A 20,117-nucleotide genomic window follows, 5' to 3' on the forward strand; every position below is an offset into this window, starting at 1 on the left:
AAAACCATGGATATAAAAGACTCTGCTGCAAACCCTAACCCTCAATTTGTGGAAGGTGGTGAGAATAGCAAATTTGTAGGATGAAACTAGCATGCTTGTCCTCACTCTCAGCCTTGAGATGTTCATTTCTGCCAAGAGGACGGATGATGGATGTGGCTTTACAGCACTAGTTCAGGATTAATGTGAGCTCAGGAAATTAATGATCTATTTACATCACTACAAGAATTTATTAATTTGGACATGGTAATGCATTTTGTGATTTATGCAGCCATAGCATTGCTTAAGAATTCCACTAGTATGATGAACTGTATAATTTGTTCAATTCCTTGGAAGGGAGATTTTTAAATGGCCAGCCTTAAATATTAACCCACTTGTATAGATAGGATGAAATATATGAGCTGCATGACATTCAGACTATCTGCTTTCTGAGAAAAGTAGAGCTTTTTTTTTTTTTTTTTTGCTATTATGTTATTACCATTTCATACTCTGTCTTTCAGCCCTAAGGAACTATTTTAAGAAAACAAACACAGCTGAAAAAAAAAAGGTGAGAACTTCAACTCTCAGAATTCTCTAGCCAACACGGGCATTGCTGAGAATTTGGGGAGTTGAAGTCCACAAATGGAGAGCATCCAGCTTAGGGAAAGCTGTATTAAAGATATATGGAGTCTTTGGTGTTCTCTGAGCTTGGTTGTTTGCTTGCAGATATTTCATTACCCTAGTTAGTAATGAAATGTCTGAAAGCAAACAACCAAGCTCAGAGAGCACCAAGGACTCCACAGTTCAACCCTGAGCTACAGATATTCTCTTCTATTGGAATTAAAAATACATATCCCAAGCTGTGCTGCCGAAATGTTCATGTATAAGATAGAATATCATGACACTGTCCGATCATCCTTGCCTTCTATCAGGAGAACCTATAGATTCTGCTATGTATGGTGGAGCTCCTTCTCCCTGGGAACTGAGAGTAGAAGTTCCTGAAATATTCAAAGACAATATCGCAAGAGTTAAAGTGCCTCACACATCATCAGTAAAGGTACAGAAAGCAAAAATGTGACAAAATTCTGGTTTCCAAGACCCTGCTCTCTCTCTTCAGTACAATCCCTTTCTTTGCTTTACATTATTTATTTATTTGGACAATTTAAACTGCATTGCATTAGGCAGAGCTCGGTTTGGGAGGTGTAATGTGCACATGATTGCAGCCTAAATTCCTGAGCTCTTGCTATTTCTTGAAAGAAGGTCAGCGATCACTGACTTTGCACTTTTGCTCAAATTTCTGCCACAGTGGAACATTAATGGGGATTTCTTTGGGGCTGATTGAAGAAAGCATTCAGAGCACCTTAGCTACTTAGTGTCAAGGCAGTCCTGTCCACCTTTCCTGTGTGGAGACTGGGTTTTTTAGGGGGAGTGCTGAGTGTGCTTTAGTAGCCATTTTTCCTAAATGACCAGCCCCAGTTTTCTTTCTAGCTTAGAGAAGAGGCAGATAATTAAATGTTGCACACGTTCTGCATTCAGACATGCTGCCTTTTAAACAAACCATGACCAGAGAGATGTATTAAACATGCTGTTCATGGGAGATGCCAGTAGGCAGAGATGGACATGTTTGAGGCTTAAATATAAGCTTAGGTAAACATAATGTACAAACTGTGCCTCGTTTTGTCCTCACTGTTAGACTGTGATGCAGACTCACTCTGATAGGATGGGGAGTAGAGATGTGGACTCTTGATGATTTAAGCAAATGAAACCAACTGGGACTGGTTTTGGAGAGATTTTCTGGGAAAGCAAGTCTATTGCCTTGCATATATTACTGGGTAGTAGTTTATTTATAGGACTCTTCTTAATGTTTGGAATCTCTTGCTATTCAAGGAAGAATGAAAAACAGCACAGTAGAAAAACCCTAAAGATCCTTTGGAAACTGAGGATTATTGTTATGAGATATACAAAAGTAAATGATTGTATGTACATTTATAATATGATTATGAACAACTAAATATAGTATACCATTTCTTTTATTGTTGGTGCAGAACTTTGCCAAGCACATAATACTGTTGCTGCTGTTACAGAAATCATAAATTCAGAGTGCTTTGAAGCAACCATTTCCACCTCTGACTTTTTTTGGGGGGGGGGCTGTGGTAAGGATTTCCAAGAGGGAACTGTGGAGAGGGATGGTGCTCTTTAGGGCTAATAAGGTGAGGGCTATAATTGGCTATGAAAACAAAAAAATATAAGAATGATGTGGTTGGCTGTTCTGCAGAAATTTATGATAAATTAATATATGACGACAAAGAAGAGAAACCCCTCTAGAAGCCTTAGAAAGGCCATTACAGTGTGAGAATAAGGCAATGTTGGTGGAGAGGTTGGAAACACCCTGGGGAAAATAAGGAAAGAGAAATGGAAAATCACTTTCTGGCTCTGATGAATCGTTTTGTATTTCTTGTCAAAGTAGAGTCACTTACAGTAAAAGTGAACGACTGCATTTTAACACTGTTTTTATTTGAAGGGATGTCCAATATGTAGGAGTATTGGCAGATGTCCCTGCAACCAGTGCCATTGCCTCACGAGGGTATGTACTTCTAAGTAAGAGAAATATCTTGCTTGGTATAGTTCTTCAGGTTTTTTCCCTTGAAGAAAAGTTTTAAAAAATGGAAAAGATGATGTCTTTGGAGCAGTTTGCAAATTGGGCTGATATAAATGATAAAAAGCTGGCAGTAGTACTAATGAAAGTATAATGGTTGAAAAGCTTGCCAGCGGAAAGAGTTCTTATCTGATATCTGATGGGTCATTCATGCAACCTGCTTACCAAAGATGCCCAACGTACCATTTTTTGAGGATATGTCCTCACAACAGAGTCTCCATTTCATTGGTAATCTTCTGCGGAGGCAGACTGAAGCCCATTCAAGATATTCAAGCATGGAGGAGTGTTTTCGACAGGAAAATGAAAGAAGCTCTCCCACCTGGACATTCCATGGTGCACAGAAGAGGCTTGAGGTGATCTGGTTGGAGCAAACATCTACTTGCTTACAACTGGCCCAGGAGTTCTAGTTTGGAACTTCCTCCTTCTGTCCAGTCCCTGTTGTCCCTGTTTGGTTGTGAAGAAGATTGCAAACTCAGCTTTCACAGCACTCCCTTTTCTTTCTTAAACAGGTCCACTGGTAGACCTAGAGATTGCACAGCTCTGAAACTGACTTGCCTGTAGTTGAAAATGTAGTTGAAAGGACTGGGCTCTTATACTTCTGTAGCTGGCAGAGAACCACCTTGCCCCTCACACAATGTTCTTTTTAAAAGGATCATTCTATTGTAGAATGAAACCTGGTACAGATATGGCTTCAACATGGAGCCACGTTTTTCCTCTCCTTCCCTTTGGGATGTCCAGAACTGTAATTTGCTGTAATTTGACACAAGAATCAGGAAAGTATTTCTCAGACTCCAGCTCTTCAAGAACACTTATCCAGCACCTGGACCTTAGTTGCACAAATCTGTATGACTGCTGGATGGCAGCCAAGAGAGACAGAACAAAACAAAAAAAAACCAAAACAAAGAGACATCAAAGAGAGGAAAATAGAAGGAGGAAGGAGTATTAGGTACACTGCCTTGAGTTATTTTTAAATATAATAAAGGCAGGATAAAAAAATCTTAAAGACCTCTATTTAACCACCTAGTAGTCAATAATAGGTTGACTGGTCAACTGGCCATTTTGGATAAATTATGTGGATGTACTCAGGAGCACCCCACAGTTGGATATGTTTCTCACCACACCAAACCCCTTTCTTGAACTCCATCCACAAGAAGGCTTAGCAGCAGCTTCATCTCAGCTGCACAAATCCAGGTGACCATTCTTCTGCAGTTAAGACTCTTAACTTTTTTGCCATCTAGTGGTCATTAGTTTAATAGATTGACAATCCTTTGGGAAAATGTCAATCTGGACATTTACAAAGGACCTTACAAAGGCCACCACAGCATACGGTTTTTATGGGGATTGGTAGCAGCTTTTTCTGTAGTTGGTGACCTTCGTATTTTAGCTAGAGGAAATCACCAATCATTGTCCTTACAGTGTCATGCCAAGAAGCTGCCATGCAGAGCTTCTGGTTCCATTGTAAGTGGTGATGCACTTAGTCATAGAGGATATTCAGCAATGGTTGCCGCTGTTGCAAATAGCACCTGGCTGCACACTATGTCCACAGTTTTCAGTGTGAATTTATTTACAGAAAGAATAATGACGTTAATGGCTGGGCATCTCTCCCCTCATACCAGCAGCTCGGGTTATTTTGTTTACTATTCTATCAACCCTTGGGAAAGGAACTGTACAAACTGATGGAAGTTTACATGGAAAGAAGAATTTTTAGAGGAAAGGAATTTCGTAATGAGACATCTTCCTAGGCACATTCACAATCCTACATAGTCTTAAAGCCACTCTGTATAGAATGTTGTTTTTTTAAAGAGGAGCACAGAGATCTGCTTTTGACTAATGAAAATTTTGTTGGTGGAAATCCAGTTAATTTAGTTCTTTTCTATTTAATGTTATGTGTCAACAGAAGCAATGTTGGGTATGTAATGGAACAGGAATCCAGGTCGGCAGTCAGAGATGCTCTACGTGTGCTGGAGTTGGAACAACCGTGTACGTGAGTTGGTGTACTTCCTTTGTATTTGCAGTCTAGGCTTGAATGTGAGAAAATGATCAAGCTCATTTATGTTCTGTAAGTCTAGGTGATATACTGTAAATAATCTGGGGATGGATTCTCCTACATGAAGTCAGCCTTTTAAGCTAGTTCTACTTTTATTATAAGGTTACAGTAGCAGAATCTTGCAAGTCTGAAGACGCCTCCTCCCTCCCTCCCTCCCTCCCTCCCTCCCTCCCTCCATCTTCATGAGAACTAGGGAGGTTCTGTCTGAGATGCTTTTTCAAATAACATTTCTGCCCTGGACTCAGATTTCTTTTATCTGGCCTTTATCTTGGTTGTGACTTTTCCTCTTGTTCCTCAGGGTTATTCCTTTGGCCCATTACACATACATGTGTGCAAATATTGGCATAAAATTTACATACTGACTATTAGAGTTGTGCGAGGTAACATGCTACTTCACTTTGTACAGTTGCCTCATCCCCAATCACTGCAGTGGTGCTTTGGAGTGATGCCTCATTGAAAAGTAAGACTCTCTACCTTGGTGGCTCCAGTTGAAAGCCCTGAGGTGGGCCAGTTTGCTTGGCTGCTTTGCTTCAGCACAGCTGTCTTCTGTGCATGTGCAGACCACCCTGGGAAGGTACTGCCTAGAAGGCAGGGTTGCTTTGCTTTGTAGACCTGCATTGAAGGGGCCTCAATCAAAGCAAAGAGTCCCTATGAGTCTTTGCATGGGTCTCCTGAGTAAGTGTGCATACAAAAGTGGTTATTTGTCTGTCACATCATTACTTGGACTTGAATCCATAGACAAGGAGCTCCCTGGTTCAGATCTCATTTTTAATATGAACTTACTAAGACTGTCTAAAAGTCTTTAGGTGCAAAATAAGAGGAAGCATAATTTTGAATGTCCTTAGAGAAGTAAGAACATTTTTTAGGGAAACAACATATGAAGGTGCAATAGAAACGCTAATATTTTTGTTGAAAGAACTAGAATCCTGTGCTCATTGAAATGTAGCTTGAAAAACAGTCCTCATTTTGACATGCAGCTATCTGAGAAACCAGAAACAGAAAAATAAGTCTGGTTTGTTCTGTTCTGCATTTCAAAGAAATGTTTAGTTGCTTTTCAGAAGCTGCATCAGCATGGACTATTGAATGTATCTCAGATGAATCAAGAAGAGATCCTTGCTTGGATTGCGTGTCTTCTCCAGTTCTGTTTGGGCATGATAAACAAATATGGAAGTCACCATGTGAGCTAGGATGCGCAGCCCCTCTTGTTCTGTAAAGTTGCCCTGGAGATGTCAACGTAGAGCTGGTCTTCATGAATATAGTGCAGTTTTCTATGGCCAGGAGCCTTTGCATGTAGATTTGTGCAGTATGAAGGCTTGTGGGTGAGTTGGGATCCTCAGTGTGGGACAGTTTTTGCCCCCCGCCTTCTCATGGTATAACGGGAGAGGACAGCATCTGGACCACCGTTTGAAGGCAAACGATCCAGGAAACTCCCTGGAACATTCCAGCCACCTGGAGTCTTACTGAACAGGGCAATGTATCAAGACAACAAATAAATAACAAAACATTCTGGAATCTTATGCAATTCCTGTATTTTTTCCAATGTAGAACCCAACTGGTGCAAAAATATATTTGTGCAATGTATAGGGAAATGCATGAAAGAAAGAAATAAAACATCGACCCTTAGTCAGAGACCTCTCAAATTCTGGGGTATGCCACAATATGTGTGTGTGTGTGTGAGAGAGAGAAAGGATTTTTATGTAGTGTATTGGATCATTAACAGAATACCAATGTGTGCTGTGGTATCAATGATTCACTTAGTGTCCACTGATCTCCATTTATTTTTTTTTAATCAGTAAGATTATAAGAAATAGCCTAATGTTGCACAATTTCTTAGTTCTTTGATGAAATGCATGAGATTTTGGCCAAATTTAATTATTCAATTTGTTTTAATCCCCCCCCCCATTATTACTGTTTGATGCCTATGCTGATATACAGTATCACCTGCCCCCCAGAAGCTGCTGATCCCTAGGCTGGTAAGAGTAATAGCAGTCAGATTACCATCTGTCTGAAATAGACTCAATATTTTTTTTGTTGCTAACTAAAAGAAAAAGTCTTACTCTAATATGCCACCAGATCCAGCAGATGGTGCCATTACCCAACAGAAAAACTGAACGAAAAAGGAGCTGTATTCTTGAATTCAGACAGTTCTACCCATAGAGGAAGAAATTGCTATTAGTTTTAATATCTAAGCCATTGGAAAACAGAAGAAGTAAAGAAGAACCTAGATACTTGTAAAAATTGTACCTTAGACATTTAAGGGTCTTCTTTTGCCAATTCTGTTTATTTTTCCTGTATTTTGGAGACAGCACATAGACTTTTTTTTTAGTATCTTATTACATGCATCTTCTTTCTTGTCTATTATTCACTTGGGGAATTGATTATCCAAAGTCTTCTAGGCTCCTTGATTCATAAATAAAATTGTACTGTAATTCATTTTATTCCATAGCTTCTGGGATTAATTGTAACAAGTTTGTTGCTAGGATGGGAGATGAAGAAATGTATTACTTTTATTATGATTGCATTTTTGATTCACCCAGATCATCAGAGATCCCAAGGGAGATCACAAAGTTATATAAAATATTAAAAACAAGAAACAATACGAAACATTAAATAGTGCAGGAAATTAATACAAACCACCATCCCATATTAATGTTAGTAGGTGCTTAGCATCAAAAACTGGCTCAATGCTGAAAATGTACTTTGAAGGGAAGAAAATAATCAGGAAACATCATGCACAAGGACTGGTTTCTCTTCCCAGGATTCAGGGCATTGACCAAGAAATTGATACAGAGTCACTAATGTGGCATGATGGTTTAGTTACCAGGCTGCAACTAAGAGATCCAGGCTGAAGTCTGCACTCACAGCTCTCTGGATGACTTTGGGCTACTCTCTCTTAGCTTGTTGTGAGGATAAAATTAGGTGACACACACACAAGCTACTCTTGAGTTCCCAGAGGAAAGTCAGTAATAATAAATAGTCTTTCAGCAAGCTTGACTCCAGTGACTTCATGGACACATCCGTATAGTTTTCTTGGCAAGACAACAGAAGGGCCCAGAGGAACGATGGGAAATAAATATAGTGATAAATAAAATAAATAATGTCCCTTTGTCCCATTCTGCACTTTCCACATGTGCATGTCAGCAACTTAATCTGCCCAGGGATTGTCTTCCTTATTAGGAAAATGACTTCAGAAGTGTGGTGAATGTCTTGACACGGAGAAAATTCGTATGGAACTGTTCACCAACCATCCTGCAGTGTTAGCCTTTGGCAGGCTGCAGAATTCCAAACTCAAAGTATCCTGGGTATTTTAAACTGCTTTTGCAAATGCTGCTAAAAAGGTTTACTCAGCTTTTAGGATGGTGCCAGTTATTGAGTCATTTTGACTTGTTTCCATGTAGAATTTCAATTGTATGCCATCTGAGAGCAATATCTTGAGGAAAACATCCTGCAATTGAACAGGCACATCCTTTTCCTACTATTTGTGGCATAGTTTTTGGAAATTTAAATGCAAAACCATTTGTGTTCCTCACAACAATTCTGTATAGGGTTCTTTCTGTCTTTTTTTTAAAAGCAGTATCACCTGAAAGCAGCCTTTTTGGTTCAGTGGCTCCTCTTAGAATCTAGAAATTAGAAAAACTATCTGAAATTGGCAGGGAAAGACAGAAAGACGAATTAATTTCCTCTATTGGCCTAATTAAATAAATTACTATAGAAGAGGATGGAATGAAACTACATCAGAAGAAATAAGCTGAAGTTTCTTCAAAGAGATGTTGCAAAATGGTGAGTTTTAAGCCAAGGTGTTAAGAACTCACAGATTTATTCTTGTTAGATTTCTCTATACTAACCGTTGCTGGTATCATGCTGTTATTTCCATTCCACTCAATGTCTTGTCTCCCATTTCCTTTACAGGTGCAATGCTTGTTCTGGCATGGGGACAACTACTTGTTCAGAGTGTGAAGGAACAGGACAGTTGCTGACGTATATTGAACTGCAAATTCAATGGCAAGTTCTAGCAGCCTATGTAAAGAATAGCCTTTCTCATTCCAGGCTTTGTTTCTCTCAGTGCCCCACAGATGCCTGTGGGTGCTTCCAAGCAGGAGACAGAGGCATAACAATCTCCTGCTATTTCCCTCCTGTAACTCGGGTTTGGAGCCACAGTGATCCCAATCCTGAAGTAGAGACATCAACATAGAGACATCAAATCTGGTAGTCCTTGATAGGCCTGTCCTGAGATAACTTTTTGATTCATTTTCAGAGACATCCAATTTACAAGCCACTTTCATGCAGAGTCCATTGGGTTGGTTGGTGGGTTATTTATTTATATTTCATAAAGAAAAGAAAAATACATAGGAATTACAAATTACAGATATGATTTAGAAATGTTTGTAGAGGAATGTAAAGTAAAATTAAAAGAGAGGAGAAACCATTCCACTGGAAGAAATATGTCACTTTTTTTCTTGTATATCAACTGGGATAAAAACAAATATAAAGATTGTTTCACAACAGATGAAGGTTTTATCACTTTCAAAACTGCTACACTGTATTGAACTATTACTAAAATCAAAATTTAGATTAACTGAGAGATCTATATATCAAAAATAATCATAGTTAGAGGTTAGAACCCTTACTTTAAGAGAACCCAAACCTTGGATGTGGCAGTAAGCTGTGTACAGAATTATATTCCATAAACAGTTTCTAGGTTAGATTAAAATTTCAGGCTTGTTTTTCATGTATGAAGTTATTTTGGCTACTGATGCGCACTCCTATAGTTTAAACTGCGATTCCTTTAAGGAAGAAATTCAGTGTGACCACTTGGAACTTTCCAAACTTGGAGCTTGTAAGAAATGTTTGATGGAAGACCCCCAACTCATGTCAAAAAGAGTTATAATGGCTTAATCTTGAAAACTGGGCTTGCAGTCTCTTGTTGCTTAACTTGGCAAGCCACTGTATATAAACAGAGAGCAAACCCCACTCCATTCTAGCACTGAAGATGTTACCTAGTTGGGTAACAAAATGTTTGCAAGAAAACAACCAAGCTCAGAGAACCCCAAGGACTTCACAATGTAAGACCAGATGATTGCATCGGCCTCTATTTCAGAGCCACCATTAACCATCATTTTAGAAACAATGGTGGGGTTTTAACTTCATTTTATCTCTTTTTGACATAATACAGCATAATCACGTGGCTGCCTCATTGTTGAACTTTATTACAGGCTTCAGCAAGTAATTTGACCTTATACCGCCCAACATAGAGCTTTTCTGAATCTGATTTACTATGAAAATAGAACATGCACCAGAGGTTCTTTGTAATTTTTGTTGTTTGCCTTCACAGGAAGAATAACATTTTTGAACATGTGGTGGATGAAAGAAGTGGGTTTCCTACTGAACTCTTCAAAGCAGTTAAAGGGGAGAACCTGTTGCTTGATGAGCAATATATGGTAATTAAATACTTCTGGCAGAAGCACAGTGCTTAGCAGGACTGAAAAGAAGCGATTAGAATGCATTTATTTATGCATGAATGAATATATGTGTGTCCATGTTACACAAACACTCAGGGCAACATATAACCATTAAAAACTGCACAATATGAAATATTTGCCTTTTCTGTCGTAGTGCCCACCTTATGGAACATTCTCCCTCCAGAGATCAGGATGGCCCCAACTCTGATGGACTTTTAGTCAGGCCCTAAAGACCTGGTTCTGTGCCCAGGCCTGGGGCCCTGAGTGTGTGAAGGGCCTGTTTCTTGGTTATATTGGTGATTTGGGTTATGATGTTTCTTGGCTGCTGTGTATTTTAATTTTTGCAATGTTTGTAATTTTTGTTTAACTTTATTTTATTTTGTTTGCTGCCCAGAGTCACTTGTTGAGACGGGCAGTCATATAAATTGAATGAACGAATAAATAAATAAATAAATTCTGGCAAATATACCCTCTTCCATTCACCAGTGAACCTATATATCTTCACAAATGTGGTTTATCTGGTTCCAGCCGCTGTTTATTTAGAACATCCTTCTCTAGTGGTACTGAGGCTGTGCGTTGCAGAAGTCCTCTTGTGCACTGTAAATTCTGTCAGTGCTATTCAGTGCATTTGAAAAATACCAAGCCAGAGGCACCTGCATCCCACTTTTCATTTTTTTTGTTTTATTTATTGTTTTATTTAATTAAGCATTCATCCATATACTCACAGGGATGTATTTTCCTCCTGTCTCTGCTTACTTTCTTCGTTACTTAATTTGTTTGTTTAATTTATATGGTGGCCTAGCAACTCTGGGGAGCTAACAATGTTAAAAACATCATAGCACAAAAGCAACAGTAGAAAAATAAAATACATGCCATGTATGGCACAAAACATGATTCTCAAATAATTTATACTTACAGTGGGTTCCTATGATCACCTAGCCCAGTGCCTGGGGCAAGAACCAGGTCTTTGAGGCTGTTGGGCTCAGCCCAAGAACAACAGGGAAACAATCCAACCAAGTTCAGTTCTTTATTGCTTATACCATATAGACAGAATCTTGCCAGACTAAAACTGTACTACTCTAACCTAGTGGATATACCCTGGGAGATTCTAGGGAGTGGCTATCCTAAGTCTCTTCCTCTTCCCGTGCTCCTGCTCTGGGCTGGGCTGCCTCTCGTCTCTCCACCCACCCTGCTCCCCTCCTGGAATGCGCTCCCTCCTTCCTGAGAACCTGATTCTCTATTGCACTCCATCATACCACCTCCCCCTTCATAGATTCATTCCATCACAGAAGCTTTCTTAAAGGCTGGCAGTGTCAAGGCCAGGCAACTCTCAGAGAGGGATATTTCCTCAGGGCAGGTCCTGCAACAGAGAAGGCATGCCTTCTGGGTCCTATCAGATGATCCTGTTTAATTGCTAGGATCTGGAGCATGCCAGCCCTGTTGGATCTTGTATGATAGGCAGAAATAATTGCAGTTCCAGAAATATCCAGGCTCTAGGCTATGTAGGACATTATGGATGACCACCAGCATCTTGAGTTGCACCTGGAAATGTACTGGCAACCAGTGCAGCTCACACAGTTGTGGTGTTACGTGGGTGTACTGAGGTGCGCCTATAGCTACTTGCACTGCTGTATTCTGGACTAGCGGTAGCTTCCAAGTTGCCTTCAAGGGCAGCCCTGTATAGAGTGCATTGCAATAGTCCAAAGTTTTGGAATAAAAGAGAGTGTGGACTAATTTTTTTTGTTGTACTTGCCTGGCTATAGTACTTGCCTGGCTACAGAAACTCTTTCTGGGCTGTATCTAACTCCATTTCCAGCAATCAGTTATGGTTTGTGTTAGTGTAGGGCAGTGTTGTCCAAACTTGGCCACTTTAAGATGAGTGGACTTCAACTCCCAGAATTCCTGGTTGGTTGGCTGGCTGGGGAATCCCCATGGCTGGCTGGGGAATTCTGGGAGTTGAAGTCCACTCATCTTAAAGTGGCCAAGTTTGGACAACACTGGTGTAGGGTAATGAAAGTATTACCCATCTATTCTTTTTATTGTTCTAGAGTTCTGTATCTCCTAAAAATGTTGTTTCCCTAGGTTTTTCCAGTGATAAACTTCCCTAACAGTGCCATCAATCAAATTTCCCGACGTGCCATCGAACAACATCGAGCTCAGTTTGGATCCAGTGCACGGATACTGAGACAGGTGAGAACTATTGACACTGGCAGAGTGCTCTTCATAAAGGTGCTGGTCTACCACAGTGCTGTGGATTAACTGATTTATAGTCCTTTCTGATAGCAAAAGGAAATGTCTCTATGCATGGAGTTCCTTCTCACAAAAGGCCATAATAAAATTATTCCATGTTTGTTATTCATTTGTTCCTTTGTGTCTCTGGGCAAGTCATGTACACATGTCCCCCAAATGTGTGGTTCTCAGGTCCCCTCTAAAATCTGCATGCAGATTATTACTTAAGGAAATGGAACTAAAAAACTACTAGCTGTATTGAATTAATGTATTGAATTCAATTAGGTATTGAAATGTATCTGTCCATCTTTTGAAATGCAGTTTCTGGCCTATTATCCAAAGGACTGATATGGCCTCAGATCCCTAAAATTTAAGACCTATGCTGTTAGGGAATCCTCTGGTTCCTGTAATTGAAGACTTACATAGCACCTATTTAAGGCTGAGCATCCAAGAGTGGGTAGTGGGGGGGGGAGAGCTGTCATCAGAAAAAGTCAAAGCTTGATAGTTGGCACAGAAATATTTGTCTAAATCAGAGTCACCAAGATCGAAACACTTCTAAATGTGGTTAAATGGGAAAGCTTCCTGCCCAAACACCAGGAGTATGTGGGAGATTCACAGTTCTGAAGTAGCATACAAACAGCTAAAAACAAAATTTAAAATATTAAACGTTAATAGTTATATCAATGTTCTTGTGTCCCAGTGTCCTTTTCTGCTTCATGTGAGAGTCATATCGATTAGGGATAGAGATGGATGTAAGATTGTGAAGCTTCTGCCTGTCCTTTTTAAAGATAAAACATCTATGAGTGTGGGCAGAGGAGCTGAACTGGGAGAAGGGCCCTGCCATTTCCACCACCAAAACAAAATTGACAAGAGTCTAGGGGTACAACTTTGTGATCACATTGCAACTTTAATATATTGTCAAAAATGCTTATTTACTGGAGTTATAAATCTAGGATCACTGTTTCTACTGCAACTGAGCCATGTATTGTGATGTTACTCTTCCTGTGTAGGCAAAAGAATGCATCTACCAGTTTCTTGTTCTATGCTTTTATTAATGTATCTGTCAAAAGGAAGATTCAGCGCCGGGACAATCTTCCTTCCTTTTTAATCAGCTTTTGTACTTCTTCCCACGTAGTCACATCGCAAAGCAATTTACAGTTTAATAAATCTTAAAAATATAAAACATATTCCTTACAAAGTTTGAGGGGGAAAGAAAACAAAACCAAACTTAGCATATTCACAACATTCACACTGAAGGGGCTTAGATTACAAGAAAAGTTCTTTCTAGGCACCTAAAGGACATACTAGGAAGTGCGTCACACATTTCAGAGGGAGGAGTGATCCAGAGAGCTAGGACATAAAATAATGATATATTTTACAGGCACTGATAGCAAGTATATTGTGGAATTATTTCCAACACTGGTAATTTCCTAAGTGACAGGGCAAATATGATGGGGGGGAGGGGAGCACTATGTATATTGCCTTGAGCTGTACCCCCCCCCCCCAAAAGGTGGGATATAAATCAAATAAATCAATGGATGGATGCAGGGGAATATGTACTCTAGTTATACACAGCATACGGGGACGGCCTTAGACGTTGAAATTATAAACAAATGCTCAAAGAAGCCAGAAAGATTAAGAAAACAAATAAATAGGAGCAGGCCATTGTTGGTTTGGTTGCAGAGTATCATTATGTATGAATGTATTTTTATTCCACCTTTTCTCTAAAGTGGTGTGCTTGTGGTAATGGTGGGAGAATCTCCTCTCATTTTATGCACACAGCCTGCCTTAGAGTAGGTTGGGTTGAGAATGAATGTCTGGCCCAAAATAATCCAGGAAGCTCAACAGTTATATGGGGACTTTAACCCGGACCTCCTCCCTTCAGCCCTCTCTTAACTTTTGAACACTCCTCAGCTTGGTTTCAAAAATTCTCTGTGAGCCAGTTGAGGATCATATAGTGTAGCTCCTTCCCTGGTAGTCTTCTGATAAAAATAAAAAAAAAGGGTGCTCAGAATGAGAACAAAGGATGGGAAGGGGAAGAGACCTCCCCCCCAAGGGATTAATACCAGTTGTGTTTGTGGAAGTTGATCATCCCTAAATAGTAGTTGTGAAACTATAATCAATCTGTTTCTTAAAGAGTGTGCTGTTTTAAGTATTAAAATTGTGTCTTTTGTCTTTTTTGCAGAAACAAACAATAGAGCTGTTATTTCTTACCAAAGTGGAATATGAATGGCATGAGAAATCCTATTCCTATTATGTTTATGGGAATGAGCACAAGGTATATGCGAAAAATTACCCTAAAAAGTGTTGTACTATTGTATGATATATGGGTCTTCCAACCATTGACAAAGAAACCCTGATCATTCCTGCATTACGTCTACTCTTCTGCTTTTTCATTTCTTTCTTTTTCAATTCACATATCTCAGATGAATTATAAATAGTTGTTAGCCTTTAAAGAAGACAAAGAGGATTATCTCAAGGACTGAAACACTTCGCATAATTTTTGTACGACTGATAGTTTATTGTTCCTCTTGAATGTTAAACATACTTGTGTTGGTATATTAGTTATAACAAGTGTTCATAGTTTGTCTCAAGGAATAATCCAAATTTTGGATTTTTCTATCAATAACTTTTGGTAGGGTTAATCCTAACCCTCTCTTTTTTTAACCTACTTTTTCAATACAAATCAGAAAATGGACTATCTAAAATGACATAAACTTTGCCTATTACATCTGAGACTTTGTAGAGGCTGAAACTTTTAAACTATTTTGTTCTTGGTTAACACTTCAATTTATTACTATTCTAACATGTCATTGATAGGAGTCTATGTGAGTAATATTAATTGGCTTTATTCCTACTTTCATGATTACCAATAGAAAAAAAAATATCCTAATAACTATGTATTATAATCTTTCTGGCCTGAAATTGGAACTAATAAAGTGTAGTGATTCTAAACATATTGCAGTAAAAAAAAAATGAACACTCTGATATACTGGTATGAGGTTTTAAATTTTCTTGTATAATTTCATAAAGATTTTATAAAGCTATATAATTTTTTCAAATGGTGGATGAATGGCCCTATCCCAAAAAGTATAGTAGCAAAATGGATTATCTAAAAGAAAAGAAAAATGGTGTTAGTGAAATAAAATAGAAATGGATATTGACAGAAATAGCAATTGAAGGGTAAAATATTGCAGGATTTGGCTCTGTAATCGAATGTACTATTGTTGCTCCAGATACTTTGAAAGCGTTACGGCCCCTGGCTTCTTCCTACTTCGAAGAGTCCTTTGGAGGAAGCTAAGTGGGCCTTAGCGGGACTTACTTCAGTCCCAATGAACTTTCTGTTATATATACTACAAGAAGGGAAGATCTTACTGTGAGAAGAAAGCAAACTGGGTCAGTAATGGGGAACCTTTTCCCATTCTTCCAAGCTGCATTCTAGGAACTGAATTCCAGGGGTGAATGAATCTGAATCTAGCGTGCATCTACTCACCTGCAAATTTGCTTCCAGTGCATCCGTTAGACTTAAGCACTGCTTCGATTTATAAATTGTTTTGGATGCTGCAGTTAGGCTTAGAAAAGATCTCACACCAATTTAGTTCTCATGTGAGAGGATTTCTTGGGGGTGCCCCCTTGATGGGAAGCCTAGAATATGCTACTCTCACAGGTGTGCAGTGAAATTTTCCCTTGATTGTACTTGGAGAAAAACTTCCTTTGAAAAGGCAGATGCAGTTAGGATGAATAGTAAGCGGGGCTTTAGCTATCAGGAGGTTGGAGAGTGAACATTAAGATTTTTCTTGAAGCAAAAAGATAAAAATTAGCAGACTCAATAGAAATCTTGCTTAAAACAGTGATAGACATGCCCAAAGCTTCCTAGGTTATTTCTCAAAAACTCAAGTTGTTGCTTCTGAAGAGAGCATCAAAGCCAGCCTTGTCATTTCCCTGCTTGGTGGCTCCTGCATTGATAAAACTTCAGCAAACAGTTGCCTCTACATGACCTTGCTTTATTGGTTGCAAACCTTCTATCCTATTTTATAAATAGGCATATTTTAATTTACTTTAAAACTATGTACTTTAATTGTGTTGCCACCAGAGGTTTATTCTCATTCTGAAATCCCACAAAACTACACAGTTTTTTCTGGAAGCAAACAATTTGCTCTTGGCAAAAGAAATAAAATTGCCAAGATACAATATCTTTAATATAACAGTTGGATAGGGCCATACTTTCAAGGTTATCTAGAGGTGACCAGATCCTTCAATTTCAAGGTATTACATGTGACATTCAAATCTATTATTCTTGCAGTTTTCTCAGAACTAATATCAGTGCTTAAATTCTAACTAAGGGCAGTTTAATCACTTGATCCTGGTCAGATACTTTGAAAGGTACGTTGCAGTGTGAAGTTGACCATTACATGATCTCCCTTCAAAGACTGTCTCACCATATTCCAGGTAAGGGTGTACAGACTGTGGCCCAGCTTGACCTGAGCTCATTATTAGTGGCAGCAGTGATCAAAAATCAGCACAGGAAAATCAGCACATATATATTTTTTTAAAAATTAGGTCCTGGTAGACTAGACTGTGAAAAAGCTGAGCATTTCAGGAATACCCTGACTTCAACACTTTCAAAAGCTAGGCTGCAGCTTCCTAACCATGCAATCTGCCACAATATAAACAGTTAATCTGAGTTTTAAGGGAAGTGCAGCCCTTTAGAAAAGGCTGCAGAGGTGTTCTTGGACATGGGAACAACCTGTAGGATCCATTTGTTGTTTGGATTTACAAAGGAAATTAATGAACAATCTCTTCTTCCATACCTATTGCTTCAAAATTATGCTTATGAAATGGTACCTACATCTAAGACTATATATAACTACCAAGAATGCCCCAAAGCCAAAAAAGGCTGTCTTAGGCTGGGAGACAGGAGAATTTGCCATATTTGCTCCAGCTGCAAACATAGCCTTTCAAAGGACACTAAGTTTGTACACTTCCCTTACTATTTTTGGAAATTGCTTATTAATGGATTTTAAAAAGTTAGACATGTTCAGAATGACAAGGCTGGAACCACCGGGTGAGTGCTTTCAATCCTCAATATAAGAATATGAAGATCTACTTTTATAATGTTTAAGAACTTACAATAAACAGCAAAAAGTAAGACAAGGTTTTGATTATAGAAAGTTTTAAGGGCTCAGAAAATGTTGGGAGTTTTGGACTTGGAATATCAAGATTTTGAAACTTTTTTTTAAAAATAAATATGCTTGTGGAAAAGAAAAAAATTTATATGAGATTGGAGTTATAAGACAAGCAATTTATAATGGCATTTAGAGACATCTTTGAAGAACTGCGTAGAGACCTGTGTCATGAAATGTCAGCTATGTTGTGTCTTCTTGAGAAAGCTCGCTCCCAAATGGAGATGTTAAAGAATGAGATATGCAGCAAAATTTACTTGAGGAAAATATAGACTTTGAATAAGAAACTGTTACCAGACACAGACAGAAAACTGGATGAGGTTCTAAAAATAAAGAAAGAAATAAAAATGGTAATCTCAGAGAACAATTGGAATAATTTCCCTTTGTTGGATTTACAAAAGAGACTGTTCAACATGCTAATGAAATTTGTAACAAGGATCAATGAATGGATTACAGAGAGACTACCCTGTATAGAAGAAAAAAAGACTACAAAGTTGGTTTATTTGATCAGGAATAAAATGGGATATGTTGTTATTCTGGGTGGTTCTTTTTAGATTTATTGATATCTTAATTAGAAAATATGGTGTACTGGATTTGTCTATATTGAATATGATGTAAAAGCTTATTTACTCTATAGTTCTTTTATGTAATCCTAATTTTATAGTACTTAAATTGGCTTTACATTTAATTGTTTCTCTTTATTCAAAGTAAGGAAGTTTGGAGAATTTGTTTTTTTAAAGGAGAAATTATTTCTCTTATGTTAAACTTCAGTTTTTTGTCTATATTAGGATACTGGGATTATTTTATATTTGTGAAATATAGATGTGCTTATAAAGTGGAGATATGCAATGTATATTTGAATGGGATAAGTTGTTATTTGAAGCATATTGGGGCTTGTCTTTCGTAAAGAAGAAATTGTCTGTTTTTGTCATGGTTAAACTTGGGTTTTTTTATTTTATTTTGTTTATATTAGGATATTGGGACCATTTTATGACTTTTAAATGGGATTTTGTTATAGTTAAGAGATGAGATGTGGAATATTAAGTTTTATACATGTTAATTAATGTTAAAATCTTAGAGCTTTGTTTGGATCTTTTGCTGGTAACTGGATTGAAGAAGACTTTACTTATTTGATTTGCCTATTGTTAAGAAATGGGTTATGGGATGAAGAATTTTATATTTCTTAACTAAGAGGAGGTGAAGAGATTAGGGAATTGTTTATAATTGCCATGATGAGTGTGGGGAGTCATTTTTGGGGTGGAGGGTTTTTTAAAGTACATTTTAATTTTTTTCATTTCTTTTTCTTTTAGTCTGTATTTTTAATTGTTTTATTTGAAACTGTTAATAAAATTATTTGAAAAAAAAAAAGGAAAGATTGGTGGAGGAGTGGGAGGGGGACGCTTGCTGAACTACGTTTCCCAGCATATCTGCCAGTTTACCATTTTGGCTGGGCCTCCTAGGAGATAAGGTTCAGCTGCATCTGAAGGGCCATCAGTTATCCATACCTAATTGGGGGGGGGGGGGAGTCTGTGATACGAAGTCACCAAAAGTTGAGCTTGACTATAGAGAGGCTTTATCTTTACCAGGCCTCAGCTCCCACATTGCCTTGGCCAGTCATTGTTGTACCCTTGCATGTTTCCAGCTAAAAATGTTGCAATCTCATCATGCTTTCTTTTGCAAAACTTTTCAGCCTTATGACTTTTCTGATCCTGACAGTTGACAAGAAAGTGCCCTGAGTTTGTTTAGCAGAAATTATTGTAGAAATAATATGTCAGTGTTTGTAGTAAGTCTTATTTCCTGTCTTGGCAAGTCCCTAATTTTGCAGAAATCCAGAAATGATAAAACAATAACTTGCATCAGTCAGTTTTAAATACAAAAACTGTATTTAAAGCAAAAAGTAAGACAAGGTTTTGGTTATAGAAAGTTTTAAGAGCTCAGAAAATGTTGGGAGTTTTGGACTTGGAATATCAAGATTTTGAAACTTTTTTTTTTTAAATAAATATGCTTGTGGAAAAGAAATGAAGAATTTTATATTTCTTAACTAAGAGGAGGTGAAGAGATTAGGGAATTGTTTATAATTGCCATGATAAGTGTGGGGAGTCATTTTTGGGGTGGAGGGTTTTTTAAAGTACATTTTAATTTTTTTCATGTGCAGATCTGTTTCTTTGGGCTAATTATATGATTATGAAATGAGGAATTCCCTGATCTGTGACCTCTGTCAGACTGCGGTCAATACATCCCTGCGGGGGCCTAAGGAACAATTTTTTGAGTAACCATGCCTGGATGTGGCTGCGCTGTGTCCTGGGCAGGCCCAAATTCCTCTCTGCAACATGGGAATACAGTAATAAGTTCAATTCCTTATTAGCACCCCTGATCAGTGGGACAGATACTATACAATATAATAACGAATAACAAAATGCAAAATACAACAGTTTGCACAGCTAGAGAGAGAACATAAAAAGGCTAAAAAAGGATAAGCCAACTGACATTCACAATTTATGATACTGTCCCATAGTCTGCCAGCTAAGATAATCAAAGAGGCTGTGAATTGCAAGCAAATTCTCCAA

The 20,117-nt window shown here is 38.2% G+C and overlaps 1 protein-coding gene across 4 annotated transcripts in view; it reads left to right on the forward strand.

The window, feature by feature from the left end:
• LOC103055245 (protein SSUH2 homolog) overlaps window positions 1–19,627 on the forward strand; it is a 36,503-nt gene extending 16,876 nt beyond the window's left edge. For 3 of the 4 annotated variants that reach the window (XM_088134313.1, XM_088134315.1, XM_088134316.1), the window contains 7 exons: window positions 909–1,033; window positions 2,498–2,560; window positions 4,530–4,612; window positions 8,589–8,685; window positions 10,016–10,117; window positions 12,221–12,328; window positions 14,553–19,626. In XM_088134313.1, coding sequence (XP_087990439.1) covers window positions 909–1,033; window positions 2,498–2,560; window positions 4,530–4,612; window positions 8,589–8,685; window positions 10,016–10,117; window positions 12,221–12,328; window positions 14,553–14,690 — 716 coding nt within the window. In that variant the 3' untranslated portion in view covers window positions 14,691–19,626. Of the gene's footprint in view, window positions 1–908; window positions 1,034–2,497; window positions 2,561–4,529; window positions 4,613–8,588; window positions 8,686–10,015; window positions 10,118–12,220; window positions 12,329–14,552 lie in introns of all 4 variants that reach the window. The other variant, XM_088134314.1, reaches the window with a different exon arrangement.
• The last annotated feature ends 490 nt before the right edge of the window (window positions 19,628–20,117 follow it).

Source organism: Python bivittatus, unplaced genomic scaffold, assembly GCF_059951505.1.
Source record: "Python bivittatus isolate LINGU-HERP-01145 unplaced genomic scaffold, Pbiv_v1 ctg000080_np1212, whole genome shotgun sequence".
NCBI classification, from domain to species: Eukaryota; Metazoa; Chordata; class Lepidosauria; order Squamata; family Pythonidae; genus Python; species Python bivittatus.